The sequence below is a fragment of the Aplidium turbinatum genome, chromosome 6 (assembly GCF_918807975.1).
Source record: "Aplidium turbinatum chromosome 6, kaAplTurb1.1, whole genome shotgun sequence".
Classification (NCBI taxonomy): Eukaryota; Metazoa; Chordata; class Ascidiacea; order Aplousobranchia; family Polyclinidae; genus Aplidium; species Aplidium turbinatum.
In genome coordinates this window covers 21,965,201-21,982,333 of record NC_137477.1, presented here as the reverse complement: position 1 = coordinate 21,982,333, position 17,133 = coordinate 21,965,201, and the positions used below count along the sequence as shown (strand labels likewise).

The following is a 17,133-nucleotide window of genomic DNA, read 5'->3' as shown; positions in this document are numbered from 1 at the left end:
CATTGAGCTCGCTCTTCCAAATGCCTGCCAACTAAATGTAATTCTTCTTTTAATTTCTTCTTCTTTATCAGGTTCAGGTGATATGGTTACTATTTGGCCAAGGTATGTGTATTTGTTTACGTTTTGGAGATTGGCTCCATCTAATGTAATGTTTTGGTTTCCTTTGACATGGTAATTGAACATAACTTGTGTTTTAGTCAAATTCATTTTGAGACCGACCACTTTGCTTGTCTCGTCGAGTTCAGATATCTATTTAAAATATAATTAAAATAGAATTCTATTTGAATAAGGACCTTCTGATGATCCTCTTTTTAGGTGAAACAGGCTGTCAAGGGTTTAGATAGTAATAACTATATTTGATTTAAATGATAAATATATAATCATTCACTATAGAAGATTGCGCATCAATATAGGTTACTTGACATGGTTCCATGTGATTTTATGAGCTGTACTGCTTCCATGCTGGCTCAAGGCAGATTGGAAAAGGGTGATATGTCACCAGATTATTACCCGATTTATCCTCACTGTGTTATGCAAGAAAGAACACAATCGATACCCTTTTTAAAGTCTTTGGTATGACTCGGAATCAAACCGACCTGGAATCAAACCCAGGGCTACCAGCACCAGAGCTGAAGGTGATAACCACTGAGCCACAGGTGCTGGTAAAATGATAAATATAGCATCTGGTAAATGAAAATTTTATCCTTTTGTAAACTTGAAACTAAAACTTTTGCGTTGATTGAAATTCACTGATTAAACTTCAACAGTCAAAACTATCATTTCAAAGAGATAGATAGCACCATGTAGCCTAGAGTTTAAGATTATAATTACATTGGCCTCTAGTCATTATTATAGGTTCGCACATTGGCAAACCTGTGAATATATTATTATTAAACATTTACCGTATTTTGAAACTTGCGATCTATATGAAGCAAAGTGAACAATTTAACAAATTCACTTGCATGCAACATGCACCAACAGACATATGCCAGCATATATAGTTAGGCGTATATGTTCAGAACAAGGTTATATGAGATACATTGTTTGTTTGCAGTGTTCATGAAACGGTGACATGAAGTATTGATAGCTATGATTTGATTAATTATACACATAGCCTTTTCCACATCAAATTTTCAGGATTACAATAAAAATCTAAAAGAATTATGCTTACTAAACTGGACTGCTAAAGGACATATTTCAAGGAGTTTTGAGGTTTTTAGCACAAAAGCATTTTTTGTTTAAAGATGCTAAACAAAATTTCACAGTTTTTCTTTAGTTTAGAAAACTTATCAGCATATTTTTTTACATTTTTCAGCATCACTGATGTAATAGGCTGAGCGAAAGACAATGAGTTCCTTTCAAGAAAGAAATGTAATACCGAAAAACAACTCAGGTGGAAAATGTCTATTAGAAAATTGGGTGGAAGAAGTAAGTTTCATAGAGTAGTGTTTATTATACTTTTGATGGACCTTTAATAGACTTCCAATCAAATTGAAATCAAAACTTTTAAACAATAATGTTTTACCAGTTGTGCTCTACAGTCTAATACGTAAATTGGACGTCATCATCCATGCAAAAAACTTGCTATGATACTTTCCAAAATTGCATCATGAGAAACATGACCAACAAAACGCTACTTGACCACATGAAAATAGAAGAAGCTACATCCAATTTCAGCAACAATAAAATCAAAAGTTTTAAGACTGTTCACTGTTCAGCCACACTAAATGAATAAAATTCGGTATCAGCAAAGTTTGAATAGAAGGTAAAGTCAAAGGAAAGAGAAAATGTGGCAGACAACCAAAACGGTGGCAAGACAACATTCAAACCAGACTCAATTTGACAATCACCCCGATAGCTCAATTGGTTAGCACGTCACTTTTGTAACGAAGAATCTTCAAGATCAAGCGGCGCTGGTTCGACGCTCGGGGTGTGCGCTTGAGCAACGCACGTTAAGGACTGCTCTCCATTCAGTGGCATCTAATGGATGGAATAGTTCCCAAGCAACAAGACTTCAACAATCGAAAACTTCACTCTGTCAATCTCGGTGACTGGGTCTGCGTCAGTGATTCAAAGCCTCTACAAGTAGGCGAAACTGCCAGGATTAAGCTCTGCAAGAAGCTTTCCCAGTCCGAGGATAAAGATTCAATCAATCAATACTGGGCGAGTTAGCCCAAAATCGCCACTCTTGGAAACAAATAACTCATGTTGGTACACTATCTACACAGAATGGAGATGGCGCATGCTTATACCGTATAAGGAAAAACTATTCTGTTAGTTCAGTCATCGATTTGCCCAGAGTTTGTAAACCTGTTTTTTTTTTAAATAATTTTTTGCTTTTAAATCATTTGAAACATTTTCTGCAAGAATTACTGTGACCCAAATAAATTAAGAAAAAAAACACCTGTGCAAAATATTGTATACAGACTTAACACACCCCTTTCTTGGCAAGCAGTTGGACATACAGCCAACTTGATGAGGCTGACATTTCATTGCAGCGATTGTCTTCACTCCTTTTCTCCATCTCATTCTGTTTGTTGCATCTTTCTTCTCTAGTCTTACTTTTCATATCATTTTGAGACGTTTTCTATTCCTGTTCACCTCCAAAGCCAATCCTTTTTAGAAAAGTTTTGCTTTTAATCCACCGGTTTATAGAGATATGAGTCAAAACATGCCTTGTTTATCATAGGAGAAGATGAGAACACCTCAGTTGGGTTTTCGAAATCCTTCCTTCATTACCAGAAAATGGTTTTAATCTTTGATGATTCTGGTCAAATAAAAATCTGTTTGTCTTAAACAAACATTATTGGGCCTCAGAAAATGACTGAAACAAGGTAAAAGAATTGCCCCAAAAGCATGTTGGTGTTGGGTGGCCAGTTCTTCACCATGTCGTCATTGTTTTTGCAGAGCTCTGTGTTGATAGTTCAACACACGAATGAAATCTCAGTCTTATCATGTTTAGTTTATTAATCACAATGTTATACTAACTAAACCATCAGCTTGCAGCTGAGAGTTGTAAACATGTAGCCCATATTTCTTCTTCTGTTGAAGAAGAAGCCCATATTTTAAGAATTGCCACTAACAAACGTTGGTTTATAAATTTGTAATTCAAGGCAGACTCAAAGGAACTATAACAGGTGTGTTTCGTCATAACCTAGTACATATGCTTGAGTTTTGCTTTCAATGACAATCCTTATTTAAGTTACCGACAGGTGTAACTTGTTATTTTAATTTTCTGAACCTATTTTGGAATAGGCTACTTATTAATTAGTGCATCCCTATAACAATAACACCTTGGTTGTTTAGAGAGCAACTGCTTCACTTGAACCAGTTGATGTCAATCATGAATTTACCAGCACTGCCCAGTTGCTCAAAAACGGACACAAAGGACTTTTAACCCTAGACTTTGATGCCTCTTGTGAGAGCATGACAACAATTAGAGAAGCTTTTCAAGAACCCAAGTTTCCTGGAGTACGAACCAGAGGAAAGAAAGAAGAGTTAATGGAGAGAATGTTGCTTAACAAAGTTATGTACGTACAACGTACAATCGTACGTACAATCATAAATACATAGGCTACATTTGATGAATATTGGTGAAAGGTTTGTGAGGTATATGACCCAGCACCGGAGTTCCAACTCACTCGAACAAAGGTTGCGGTGGTTCATTGATATGTATCAGTGCTGCCAGATTTGTTATATTGTTCACATATTTACGAAGAGTTGGCGATATCAAATTGGATTTTTTGTGGCCCAGCTTTGAAGCGAGCATGAATGACGCGAGACTTGAATAACCGGATGAAATGCGAGATGTTAGACTTACTCTTCTAGCATGCCAGATTTTAAGAGTTTACATTCTTTGATAAGAATTGCAAATTTAATGCTTTCGTAAAACTAAAGAGATTTCATTTTGCAATACTAGCACTGCGAGCGATACTTCTGACCAGCGCAGCCTGAACAACAGACGCAAGAAATATGCAAGTCTCATTCGTGTCTTGCGGCATTCAGATCTTGCGTCATTCGTGCTTGCTGCATTATAGGTCGTGTACCGCACCCGGGGATGGGGGTGATATCGCCCACTTTGGACCACTGACCTACATCACAAGTCATAAGCTTTGCAGAAGTGTCTTCAACCAAGTTCGATTATGCCCAATTTCTGATTGCTGTCGAAAGTGGTTGTATGCTACTATGCACTAATGAGGATTGACACTTTCAGCTGTTTGCCAGTGCGACGCAAGGTCAAATAATGATTGTTGGGCCGAAAATTGGCCAATATGCTTTCTATCCTCTTTTCTAGGCTTTACCATATTATATTCATGTTCAATGCACAATATATCCAAAGCAGCCTTGCTGATACAAATCCGAAACTTGGTGTTGTGTAGGTCTATAGTAATCTTACACTTGCCATTGCTATAAAGTGGGTGTTATTCTATAAAAAAAATAGGAATGCCCCCTTGCCAAAATTCTTTGTGGGCTACGTCACTGGTCAAAAAACATTCCAGAAGCCTGAGAAGTTGACAAAAGCACCTCTTATTTGTTTGGGATAGTGCATTTGCAACTAGTCGATTTTGAGTAGGCCTACTTGTGACAATGAACATCGTTACCACATGTGATAATGGTAGCTGGTAGGCCTAGGCCTACTCATTTTGAAAATGAGTATTGTGATAAGGAACGCTGTTTTCGTGACCTATCAACGGTGGTGATGCAATCATCGATCCGCACATTCATCATATAGCAGAGGTATACGGATCCAAGTTCTTTAGGATCCTGATCTGATTTTTGCTTTATGAGATCCGGATCTGACAATTTCTAGATATGCTTATCTGAGATCCGAAGCAATACTACCGGTAGGGAAAGTTGGGTAAGTTGAGCAGGTTTTTATAAATACGCGTTTCTTGAAAATGTGTCAGGCGTCAGAGAATATTTTTGTCATGGATGTTAAAGGTATGCTCATTGGCCCTGCTTCAAAGCAAAAATATTTTCTTGTCTCTTATATTTCATCTGATCTGAATAGTTTTGTAAAAGTTGCTCAACTTACCCCACCCTTTTTTTTAATGGGGTAAGTTGAGCAACAGCATGGGGTAAGTTGAGCAACAATGAATTAAGGCGTTGATTGCTTATATTAATAAGAAATCAAGACAACTTCAATTTCTTAAGTTGCAGAGTTAGTATTAATACATGTTTTTATTGCAACTGAGCCATTGATTTACCACTAAGAATATGTTTTTGGTCTTCGTATCGATTGTAGGCAGGGGGTGGTTGCCCCAGTTTTCAATATATCACCATATAAACTATTTAAATGTTAGGCTATAGTGAGGAGTGTTTGGAAAAATCTCTTGCAGACCGATCACGTAATGCTGTAGTAGGCCTACGACTTAAACGGTCCGTACACAGCCTTGTCTAGAGGCTGTAGTTGATGCGATGTGTGGGGTGGTATGGTTAGCAAAACCATACCGCTAGCTCTGCATAGCTCTTCTGACTGAAGTCACATTATCGGCAGCGACAGCATTCTTCACTTGATTCATGTAACGAGTCAGCGTCATCGGTTTAATACCATGATCAATAGAAGCAGCATTTACGGATTTTCCATATTACATTAATTATCTGCTGCACTCCTCAGCACAGCATCTTGAATGTTTCCCCTGTTTGTTTTTCTTTGGTATGGGTAGTGCGGGCAAGACTAGTCACATTTTGGTATTATCGTGTATATCTTCACATAAAGTTAAAAATGTTTTAATTTTTAGTGTTAAACAGTTGTACTAAGGCTTCCTTAAACAAGATAGCAAAAAAAAAGTGAAATTTATTTTTAAGTTATGTTAATAAAACATCATTTTTACGACCGAGTCAAATGACTGGTTTTGCCCCTAAGTAAGGGTAAAACAGGTCGGTGTTTTTTGATGAGAGAAAGAGTATATTTACACATACAAAGTGCAGTTTCACATACAAAGTACACCACTGCAGCACATTCGTTCAGAACAGACATCAGCAAACATGCTGGATTCCATTTTATGACATTATTTGTTCAATTACTGTGCCGAATATCCATGGTTCTTCTGGACGACAAAACAAACTGAGCAAGGAAGATTACGACAAAATTTGCCATTTTGTTCACTAACAATGAGGTATACATGGTACATTACAGTTGCCAAATGTTAGAAGAATTGCTTTTGTGAACAATTGATAGAAACACAATCAAAAATACACTTCAAACGTTTTCTAGTAGGCTATAGTTCAATATTGTTACATTTTTTTAAAATCTTTCATTTGTGATTTTTTGCGTTTTTGTCCAAAGTTTGACGCACACTTTCTATAAGAAAACATTGAGAACCATAAATGAATTTGGCGTGGTAAACTTATCATATCTTAGTGAATAAGTGGACAACATTTCAGTGCAAATTTTCACTGGGGTCAGGGGTAACCAAGATATTAAAAGGACCCCACCTTTTTGCTTTTTTTCATTTCGACCCACGTTTCACATTAAATAACTCCCAAATCCTTTAATATTTTGTACGGATATTTTTTCAGTACATAGAGAATCTTATAAACAACATTTCTACCAAATTTCAGCCAAAACCAAGCACAAATCGGGTCTTGGCGAGGTTTTAAAATTTTGGAAAATCTTAGCTGAGAGCTGGAAACGGCCATCTTTGGATGTCTATGACCTTTGACCTTTTAGAGTGACAATGTGAACGATGTTGTTTTTTTAATATTTGGCAGAAGTACTATCACCTGTAAAAATTTTGAGTTGTTACCTAATTTGGTTTAGCAGTGATAGGGCCTCAAACATGGCCAAAAATCAAAAAAAATCGTGCCCCCTTGGTAGACCCCCCCCCAAACTAAATGCTTCGCTCACACTAGGATAAGCTGATTTTTGATGTAATAGGCAACTAATACCCTATGAACCAGGTAGCCTAAGCCTACATGACAGTTTGGTTAAAGAATTTAGCATTTTCACCAAAAGTTTGGCACAGCACTTCATGACTGACTTGTGTTGCCCCAACCAAAATAGCCATGACTGAACAAAAATAAATACCCAATAAAACTAATTTCCAAGGAAGAACTACAAGATGAGTTGTTTTGAGACAGATTGCAATAATTGTAATTTCGTTTAAACTAGAAAGTCTTGGTTTAATTAACAATTTTCATAGTGTAATGCTCTGTTTAGTCTAAACCACAAAAAAAAAGTTAGTTTAAAATATGAAGGTAAAATTTTACACCAACTTACGTTTCGCAGCCTAGACAAAGATAGCAAGCAAAAACTGCATAGCAGTTGCTGTTGTCGCATCACAAAAGAACCACTAACTGCGCTAAAGCATTTTTTTGAGTGTATTATTTCCAAAAAAAAAGTTATGCTTGATTAAAATCAAACTGACCGGTTTTACCCGACGACTTGTTTTGCCCTGAATTACCTACGTGGCATTGTATTTAACTGACCAAGCAATATATTTGAAAAGATAACCTGTACATCAATAATGTACAATTATTGTAGCTTTAACATCTTCTTCTTCTTTCGTTTGAGACTAGATCAAATCAAATTTCAGGGCAGGTGATGGAGAGCCAGGTGAGTGTAGCTTCGTCTAGCGTTGCTATACCATGCGTTCCATTTGGTGCCTTATAGATCGGACATTCCAGAACGACATGGTCAGCAGTTTGTTCCTCCGCGCCGCATTCGCAGGCGGTGAGGGAGCCAAACCCCACTTGTGCATGTTGGAATGGAAGCGACCGACTCCGGTTCGGATTCTGTTGGGCTTGACCCAAGTCGGCCGAGGCAGGTCCATACCAGGGGGGCGCGCCACCGGGTGAGGTATAAAACGATGTAGTTTCGTGTCGGTGGCACACCACGCTGCATTCCAATTGTCTTCCATGAAGTGTGCTGCGCTGATGGCATGATCGCTGAATGGATGTAGTAATTCAACAGCAGCTGGCACAAAGGGGTGCCTTGACTTTAATTGCCGGGGAGATTCCTGAGGTGGGATGTTGAGTTTTGCATGAAGCAAGTGGTTAGGATCCCCCGCCCGGCGAGCCAGGTGTATAAGGGCTCCCTTTCGGCGAAGCTCAGCAGGTTGGATGCCTGCGAGGATTGGTAAATACTCTGTTGGAGTTGGGCGCAGGCATCCAGTTACAGTTCGCAATGCGTCGTTGATTGGGCTGTCGATGAGACGGGTGTGGGCACTGCGGCACCAGGCAGGGGCGCAGTATTCAGCAGTGGAGTGGACCAACGCCAGGGTTGCAGTGCGCAAGGTGTCAGCACCTGCACCCCAAGTTGTGCCTGCCAAACGTCTCAGCAGGGCGACGCGAGATGTCAGCTTTTTGCGTAGTGACTGTAAATGGTGACGGTATGTGAGTGACCTGTCAAGTGTAACCCCAAGGTATGCAGGTTCTGGGCAGGGCGGCAAAATTTTGCCGTTAACGGTCACTTTCAGGTCACGTTTTGCCTCCCTGTTGTTGAGATGGAAGGCTGCCGTCACAGTTTTACTTTCACTGAGCTTCAGTTTCCATTGGTGAAGGGATCCAGATATGGTCGTCATGTCTTGGCTCAACGTCATTTCTAATGATTGCCAGTCTTTCGCAGAGTGCAAGATGGCCAAGTCATCAGCATATGCATATTTGTCAGATGTTGTTGATGGTAGGTCATGCATATAGACATTGAAAAGGAGGGGAGCCAAGACTGATCCCTGTGGGACACCGTTTTTGAGTCGCCGCAGTCTACTTGGCTTTCCGCTTCCGGTGGTAAGGGTAAAACTCCTGTTGTGGATGAGTTCCATGATCATTTTGACCAGGTGCCTGTCAGGGAGTAGGCGGACTAAGTAGTTTGTAGTAGTTTGTACAAACTAAGTAGTTTGTAGTTTCTACAAACTAAGTAGTTTGTAGACTAGGCCACGGTGCCAAACAGTGTCATAGGCTGCTGTTAGGTCGATAAAGACAGCCCCCGCTTTCTTTTTTGCCGAGAAACTCTCCTCAATATCCTGAGTTAGTAGTGTGACTTGGTCTACAGTTGACCTCCCGTGTCGGAATCCAGCTTGTTCTTTGGGAAGCAGTGGGTCAATTATTGGTTCGACACGAGCGTAGATCAGTCTCTCAAAGATCTTGAAAGGGATGCAGAGCAAGGAGATGGGGCGATAGCTCTTTGCATCGTCTAGTGGTTTGTTTGGCTTAGGGATCGTGACGACCAGAGATCTTCTCCATACTTTAGGAATCTTGAGGCGGCGCAGGCAGGACGACAGGAAATCGCATAACCAGGACTTTAGAACATAACCAGCGTGCATGATAAGCTCTGGACATATCCTATCTGGACCAGGGGCCTTACCAGGTTTTAGGTGCTTGAGGGCAGCATTAAATTCGCTCCGTGAGAAGGAGCTAGAAATGCTCTCCTGGTCGGGTGTGTTGATCTTCCATAGCTTTTTCACTTCTTTGGTTACAAACCGATCGGAGGTACGATCACACGGCTTATATATCCCATTTTTTATTACCTGCGATGCGATCTTATTAGCAGGAATGGGACATTGTCAGGGTGATTATCTTGATCGTCCCGTAAGGTTATTGAGTGTGCTCCACGCTGTACGGCTTGAGTGCGAGAGATCGATAGATTGGATAGTCTCTGTCCAGCGTTCTTTTCTTTTTGCATCGAGTCTTTCCAGAAGAGCCTTGGCGGCTGAGGGTGTTGTTTGACCATCTGAAGAGCTAACAAAAGATTGGTAGAGGCGCTCGCACTCTGCACCCCAGCATGGAGTGTAGTTACTTCTACGACCTCGAGGGATGGTTAAGATGGTGTTGCAAAAGTCCTGGTAGGCCTCGTCCACATTGTGACAGTTAGGTGGAGGTAACTCATTTGTGAACTTGTTGGTAAGGAAGCTAAAGCGATTCCAGTCGGCTTTACGGAAGTTCCACCGCTTGACTGGTTCACTCGGAATTGGTGTCTTGAGCGGTATTGCGGTAATGAGAGAAGGTCGGTGTTGGGACCGAGGGAACTTCTGTAGCACACGTCTGTCCGGAAGCTGATTGTCGTTGCCAGTGCTAGCAAAGGCCATGTCTGGGTTTGTTCCAGTGCCCCATCGCCCGGATGTAAAGCTGGCTTTGTCTTTGGGGTTGTACAGTGGGGCATAGTTGTTATTTGATGCCCAGTTAGCCAGACATGCACCAGAAGGGCTGGTGATGCGGTATCCCCAGTCGACGTGCTGGTAATTAAAATCGCCAGCATAGAGGCAGGGGTGGGGGTACACTGGGATGGCCGTCGGAGTAAATGGCGAGGGAGGTGGCTTGTAGATGTTTACGATTTTGTAGCCGTTGACGTCCACACTTAGCCATTCGATCTCTGAGTCTGAAGGGGATTGTTCAACCAGTCTCCAGTTCAGCTTCTCGTGGACAAATGTGGCTAAGCCGTGTGTCCTGCTTAGGATTAACCCAGCTAGTGAGTAATTTGGGATCACTAGCCTATCTGCGCTGTGGCAGTGGGTCTCCTGGAGGATGATGATAAGGGCCTTTTGTCGTTGAGCTATTCTTTGTACGACGTCGATTTTAGCAGTCGTAAGGCCTTCAACGTTAAGCTGTAGGATGTTGGGACTTCTGGCTTCTTTCTTCGAACTCTGGGGCCGAGGGTTTATCCTTTTACCACCCCAGAGACGCCCTGACGTGTCTCTGTTTGTTGTCATTAGCCTGTTTTGTGCAGTTACCGGGACTCACCACGAGGAGGTTGACAACATGAGTCCCAAGCTTTAACATGAAAAGGAAAGAAAAAACAAGATAATTAGCTGGCTTGACCTGATCAGCTGTCTTAAGTTATTTACTGGGGTAAGTTGAGCAACTGCAACTGCTCAATTGCTGATTTGATTTTAAGATCGAGCAACTGCTCAACTTACCCCATCTCCACTATTTTTTTAAAAAGTTAATTTTTTCAAAGACTGCTAGAAAACTATATTGCATTATTGGCTACAAGCCGAGGCAGATGTAACGTCTACCTCAATTGCAAAACAAATTTCATCTATCTCTACTAATAATTCAATAAACAGAAATTTCAGCCGCTGCCAAATATTTACTTCTAAGCACCTAAACTCAAAAACGTGGAACCATTCCTAAACAAAGCTTCCAGTTGTTTAGATCGATATAGTGGCTTAAAAGGCATTATGGGTAAAATAACTTGTTGGCGGAAAAATTCGTTTTAGCTTTTCCGCTTTCCCGGAACTAGGGGTTGCTCAACTTACCCCATTGCTCAACTCACCCCACCTTCCCTACTTTTAAAAATCTATTTAAAAATATTTCACCGTATGGCAGGTCAATAGATTCATACTTTCTGATAAAGATGTTTGCAAAATGGATAAATCGTCGAAAAACAGTAAGATCTGGGTCCGGATCCTGTACACCTATGTCATATAGCCTAGTGCGTGGTGCGGTTCAGTATTTGTTTTATTTTTATTAATTCGTTTCGTCAGACGAATAGATAGAAGCAAAAAAAGAGTGTTTGTAGCCCAGTATAGATGTCTGACACTGCAGTGTTTAGCTTGCGTTCTCCGAAAATGAATTTTATGGTTTTGGGAAATTAACAAGAACTTAATCATAGGCTGCTGGAGCACATTTTTTCAGCAAGGTGTTTAAACCATAACCGACCTTGAATGACGTGGGTATTTTTTGTGTTGCAGATCGGAAACAGTTATCGACTACAATCAGCCGATACCTAAAACTGAGTTCATATCAGTGAAACAACAAGATTACGATAAACCGGATTTCAAGCCAATAATCGTACCACCTACAAAAGTAATATTCCCCGTGTGGTTGCACTTTGAAGATTTATTGTAGCCTAAGCTGTCCAGTATGCCATTCTTAACCACTTGACCACGTCTGAAGACAATAAAGCTGTTGTTCTGCATTCTTAAGCAGATCGGCGCCTTCATGACTACAAATCCCCACATCCTTTTATACGAAACAGTTCAACTTGGTGATTATCCGGTGTTAGCATTACTCTTCGGAAAAAAAATGATTCTTTTACGTGGATGTCTGGATTGTCTGCATACGAACTCTATTGTTGCTGCGTAAAGTTTAAAACAATCCTCTTTTTTTTGGAAAATTACATCGTTCACTTTATTACAGGATCACAATGTTAACACCGAGCAATGCACGACGTTCTGGTCAACGCACAGCGACAAAATCCACGTAAGTAGGATAAGTACAAACCTAATCAATTAATCATGCTTTCCATTGAAGTGTCATCGAGAAACATAAAATCTCTTTACATACTTTACTTAAAAACAACTGTGCCTCACTTTTCGAGATATTCAAGTCGACTCGTTCGTATACGAACAATCAGTGGCCGAGTGGTTAGCGCTTTGGGCTCACAGTCGAGAGCCTGCGTGTTCGACTCCAGCCACCCGCACCTGCTGTTGTTTCTCTGGGCAAGAAACTTTACGATAATTGCCTCTACCCAGTGATCGATTTCGAGTAATGGGTAGTTCCAAATTAAAGTCATAAGCAGAGTAGACAACCGGAAACAGACATTGTCGTCGGCTGCAGCGTGGGTCAGGTGTACGTCGGAAGGCGTACACCGATGCATAGCGCTCAAGTCCGCTTTCCCGCAATGCAGGATAAAGATAAACAAACAAACAAACAAGAGGCACTTCTATCTCCCATGATCGTTGATACAAGGATCTTGGTTTATAGGGAGTTTCGCAAGTCAAGACCAGGAATACCCCGTTTAAAAAGAACTCCGCATTTAGTATGCCGATCTCGGAATACCTGGACCAGACTCAACCTTACGACGACGAAGGATATCCAAACATGTGAACACCTCTGTGTTGATTAACTGTGCGCTTTACTGTTTGCGTAATCTATGTTTTTATAAAAATTGTCTATGTACGAAGGGAAATCCAGTAATTAGATTATGCCCTTATTTGCATCAAGACATTCCACACGGACACATTGATACCGCACTGTATAGATTCCAGAACTCTCAACTTGTGGGTGGGAAACCTTGAGTGGCTTGGTTCTACTGCGAGAACTAGACCAATTAAAATACGGTGACGCTGAAGGTTACAACCCTGTGCTGGTCGGTATATATTTGTCACTGATTTGTCATAATATTGTTATCAAGTGTAGGCTAAGATTTCATCTGCATGTTGAATGCACTGTGCGTGTTAACATTAATGTCGGCAAAAAAATAGTTTTTACGTCATTAAATAAAACGTTATAAAACGTTGATTTTCGGGTGTATGAAATTTAATTGAATAACTGACAACAGCAGAACTGCAATTTATAGCAAAATTGATTGATGGTATGATTTGATAATGTAGTGTGACACGCCAAGCGGAGACAGGATGTCCATGAGGTAACCTACTTTTGGACAGGGCCCGAGAATCTTATTGGTGCCGGGTTTAAAATATCCTCTCAACGGCCCTGAGTGTACGAGTTGGATCTGTGCATCCATATGATCTGTCTTTGAAAAATGTCTTTAAAACTGCATTTCTAAAGAACAAATATTAGGCTATGTTTATACAGTAGAACTCGGTTAATCCGGATTCGGTTAATCCGGATCTTCGCCTAATCCGGATGAAACTGGAAGTACAAATGATTTGTAATCTTTTTCTTGAGAAACGGCTTCGGATTATCCGGATTATTTAATCCGGATCTTCGCCTATTCCGGACAAAAGTTGCGCTTTCTCTATCGCTTTATCCGGATTTTCCCGACAGTTTTGCCATTTTATGCTAAAACGTAACGTGGCTTATAGCGAGAAATTTCTTATCTATTGTTCCGTTTATGTGACGCAATAAATCATTGCGGATTTCTTTATTTCATGAACAGTAATCCCTCCTAACGCAAAATTCGTGCGCAAATGCCCAAACTCGTACTGTCACTTGAAAAGATGTCGGTGGAATTTTCGGCGGTATGTCGGTGATGTTTTTCCAATAGAAGACTTTGTTTGATTTTTTGTAAGTTTTCCAAAGAAACTCGTCTTCCGTAACTGTTTTCAACAGTTTTGAGTGACTACAGATTATTCCGACACGCATGTCTAAAGATATAACTTTTGCCAGTGTGTTCTTGCGTTAAACGCAGAGTCTACAAATACATTCGTTTTACATGCATACTGCATTTCAAAAGAATTCTATCGCTAATATGGTGATCGCGCGTCTCGGAATTGACAGATGACCACACTAATGCGTTCAATTTCGGTGATTTTTACCGATACCCTTCTATCTAGGTAACGTCAGGCTTGATAGAACCATCATCGGTTAATCCGGATCTTCGCCTAATCCGGATGGAATCGCCGGTCAAATCGAATCCGGATTAACCGAGTTCTACTGTATTTGGTTTCTATCGTGACAACATGCAGTGCATTGTGATCACACTGCAGCTGGTTTGGCTCTCGGTGTGTGTGCTTGAGCAGCGCATTTCAGAACTGCTCTCCATTCAGCGGCACCTAGTAGATGAAATAATTCGTCGGCAACATTTCAACAATCGGAAACTTTACTCTGCCAAACTCTGTAGGCCTAACCGGCCTTGCGTCAAAAGCCTCTACAAGTAGGCTATGCGAAACTATCAGGAATAATCTATCAAGGCTTTGTCAGTCCGAGGATAAAGATTCAAATTCAACCAGACAACTGGAAGCAGCAAAGGGTATCGAGTCAGCCACCCCCAAATTGTTTGCCAAGACGCATCCATTTGCTGCGTCGAAACATTAAACATGTTAATTCCGAATAAGATCCCAATTGCAGCAATGACACCACCAGCCAATTCAGAATATGTTAAGTGACCACCGTCCAATTGTGACCCTTCTAGCATTCGGTAAAAGAGCTATCATCGTTTTAGACCAAGTTTGGTAATTACAGAAGAACGAAGAGTTATGACTGTTCTTTCTTTTTTGATAACCGCTATGTATATGAGCTGCTATCCAACCTGTCTTCTTCCTAACTTTCGACTCAAGTTCCACATGTGTTGAGTGAAGATTGATGGTATATTGTTAACAAGAGACGGGTTCAATTGTGATGTGGAATAGTCACTTCACACTCTTAATTACGTCCGTCCGTTAGATTCACACATCGTAAAAGGAAGACGAAGCACGTTTGGAAAACACAAGTTAGAAAATTAGAAAAAGAATGACGAGAGATTGTCGCTCAAGCGTGACAGTGCATCGCAATGATGACGTCACGATTGCGCGACAATCCATGTCACAATACGGAGACAGATAACTTGGCCATAATTTCGTGAACATAGCAGCCTCCAAGATGAATATTACAATATCCATCTTCCAGAAGATTATTTTTGCCTAAACGAAATTACTCATCATTGGCCATACCTAACACGCATTAAACATAATGGCAATACCGCATAATATTGTCGTATAAATAACATACATAGTCATGTAGATGAACCTGTAGTCCCATACTGCTGTCTGAAGGTATTTAAAACGGACCATGCTCACACGACATTACAGTACTAACACACCATACACCTAAAGTTATACAAAACAAAGTTGTCATATGAAGATACTAAATTAAATGTGAAAGAATGAATAAGATGCTCAGCTTAGTCACAGGTATCACAAGCAAATTTGCTGTAAGCGATATTGGCGTAACTCAAAGTGACAATATGTACTTGATAAATACATACGGTTCCAGCCAGACTGTATCTATTTAATTTGTAAACAGCCAACATAAGCATCATACATCACACAAGTCATAAACAATTAAACATTAATAAAAAAAGTGAACACATTTTCTATGAGTGACGTCCCTTAACGTCCATCTGGGGGGCCCGAACCAACTGGAGCGAGCACAGCAGTGCGTGCCCGCGCGCCCTCTACCGGAGCAACGCAAGAAATATCACGAAGCACGGTTTCAACGTGCGACTTCTTTGTGTTAGTGTCCCATGTTACCACAGCCACCCTCACCCTTCTCACAAACTCTTTACCCTTTCGATGCTGCGGTAAAATTTCAATCACTCTGCCGACTCGGTAGTCCCCTCGTTTGGGTCGGTCGTTCATATCCCATACGAGGACCAAGTCTCCGGGTTCTAAATTGCGACAGATGTCTCTCCATTTTCTTCGACCCCGCAACTTAGGTAGGTAGAAATCTGTCCAGTGACCCCAAAACTTATCAGCGAGTGACATGCTACGCCGCGAATCTGCCAGCGTGGCCTCTTTTAACTCCTGCCTTAATTCATCCGCAATGCAGTCGCGCGTCAAATTTTTACGTTTTAACCAGTTCACGTTCTCAAGATCATCGCAAACCTGCACTTTCCTGACTGTGACACGACTGTCCGAACAGAGAGGAGACCGCCCTCCACCGGCTAGCCATCCCAACGGTGTATTGATCGCGTGCGGCTCATACAACGTTTTACCAACTCGCTCTTCAAGCACAGTTAACAAGAATGGACAGTCATCGCCTATCAAAATGTCCACAGTCTGACGATTTTCTAATTCAAACACACTAATGTCATCAAAATGTCTGTAACTACTCAATTCTTGCTTATGGGGCAAGGTTTCAATGTCATCGCTCCATGGCGTCGAACAAACAACATTATCTATGTTAAAGCTCTCACCAGTCGACAACGATTTTACCACAAATTTGACCAAACCAGTATCAACTTTCGCGTCACCGTTCAAGGTTTTCATGGTAAAGGAAATGTTTTCATAGGGCTGTAACCCCAACTCTGCACACAAAGATTTTGATACCAGCGTTATCTGGGATCCATAATCAAGCTGACAGTACACCAACTTTTCTAAGCCAGTTGCCGGGTTTATGACCTTCACAGCAACTGTTCGGTTTAAAACTTTACATGGTGTCACTTTCACATTTCTCAAAGAGACTGATTTTTCTCTACCTTGAACTCCAGTTTTATTAACCGCAGACTTGTCAACTTTGTCCACAGCGGACTCGCGTACCTTCTTTGGAACTGGTTTGTTTGCTGGCCTATCATTAACGACCCATTCATGCAACATAGCGAAATGCTTCGGTGTTTTATAGTTAGCATCCTGACACTGATCACAGTTCATGGCACAGCGACAATCTCTAGCCCGATGCTTTCCTCCACAATTATAACAGAGCTAATGTTTGTAGAAAAACTCTTCACGCTTTGCCACAGTCATACCCTGCAAACGATGACATACCTCCAAACCATGATCCACATTCACACCAAACGAAAGGCAACACTCA

The 17,133-nt window shown here is 40.9% G+C and overlaps 1 protein-coding gene across 1 annotated transcript; it reads left to right on the top strand.

Moving 5' to 3' along the window:
- The first annotated feature begins 83 nt into the window (after window positions 1–83).
- LOC145772110 (sperm-associated antigen 8-like) lies at window positions 84–13,182 on the top strand. The gene is made up of 6 exons (XM_082583945.1): window positions 84–102; window positions 1,316–1,428; window positions 3,307–3,530; window positions 11,631–11,745; window positions 12,079–12,141; window positions 12,646–13,182. The coding sequence occupies exons 2-6, from the start codon at window positions 1,348–1,350 to the stop codon at window positions 12,766–12,768; spliced, it is 606 nt and encodes a 201-aa protein (XP_082440071.1). The 5' UTR covers window positions 84–102; window positions 1,316–1,347; the 3' UTR covers window positions 12,769–13,182.
- Window positions 13,183–17,133: the final 3,951 nt, after the last annotated feature.

Excerpts from the sequence above, each read along its gene's own strand:
- LOC145772110 (XM_082583945.1), top strand. The coding sequence starts at position 1,348 with ATGAGTTCCTTTCAAGAAAGAAATGTAATACCGAAAAACAACTCAGGT. Across the intron at positions 1,429-3,306 it reads TAGAAAATTGGGTGGAAGAA|AGAGCAACTGCTTCACTTGA; the intron begins GTAAGTTTCATA and ends TTGGTTGTTTAG. Across the intron at positions 12,142-12,645 it reads CGCACAGCGACAAAATCCAC|GGAGTTTCGCAAGTCAAGAC; the intron begins GTAAGTAGGATA and ends CTTGGTTTATAG.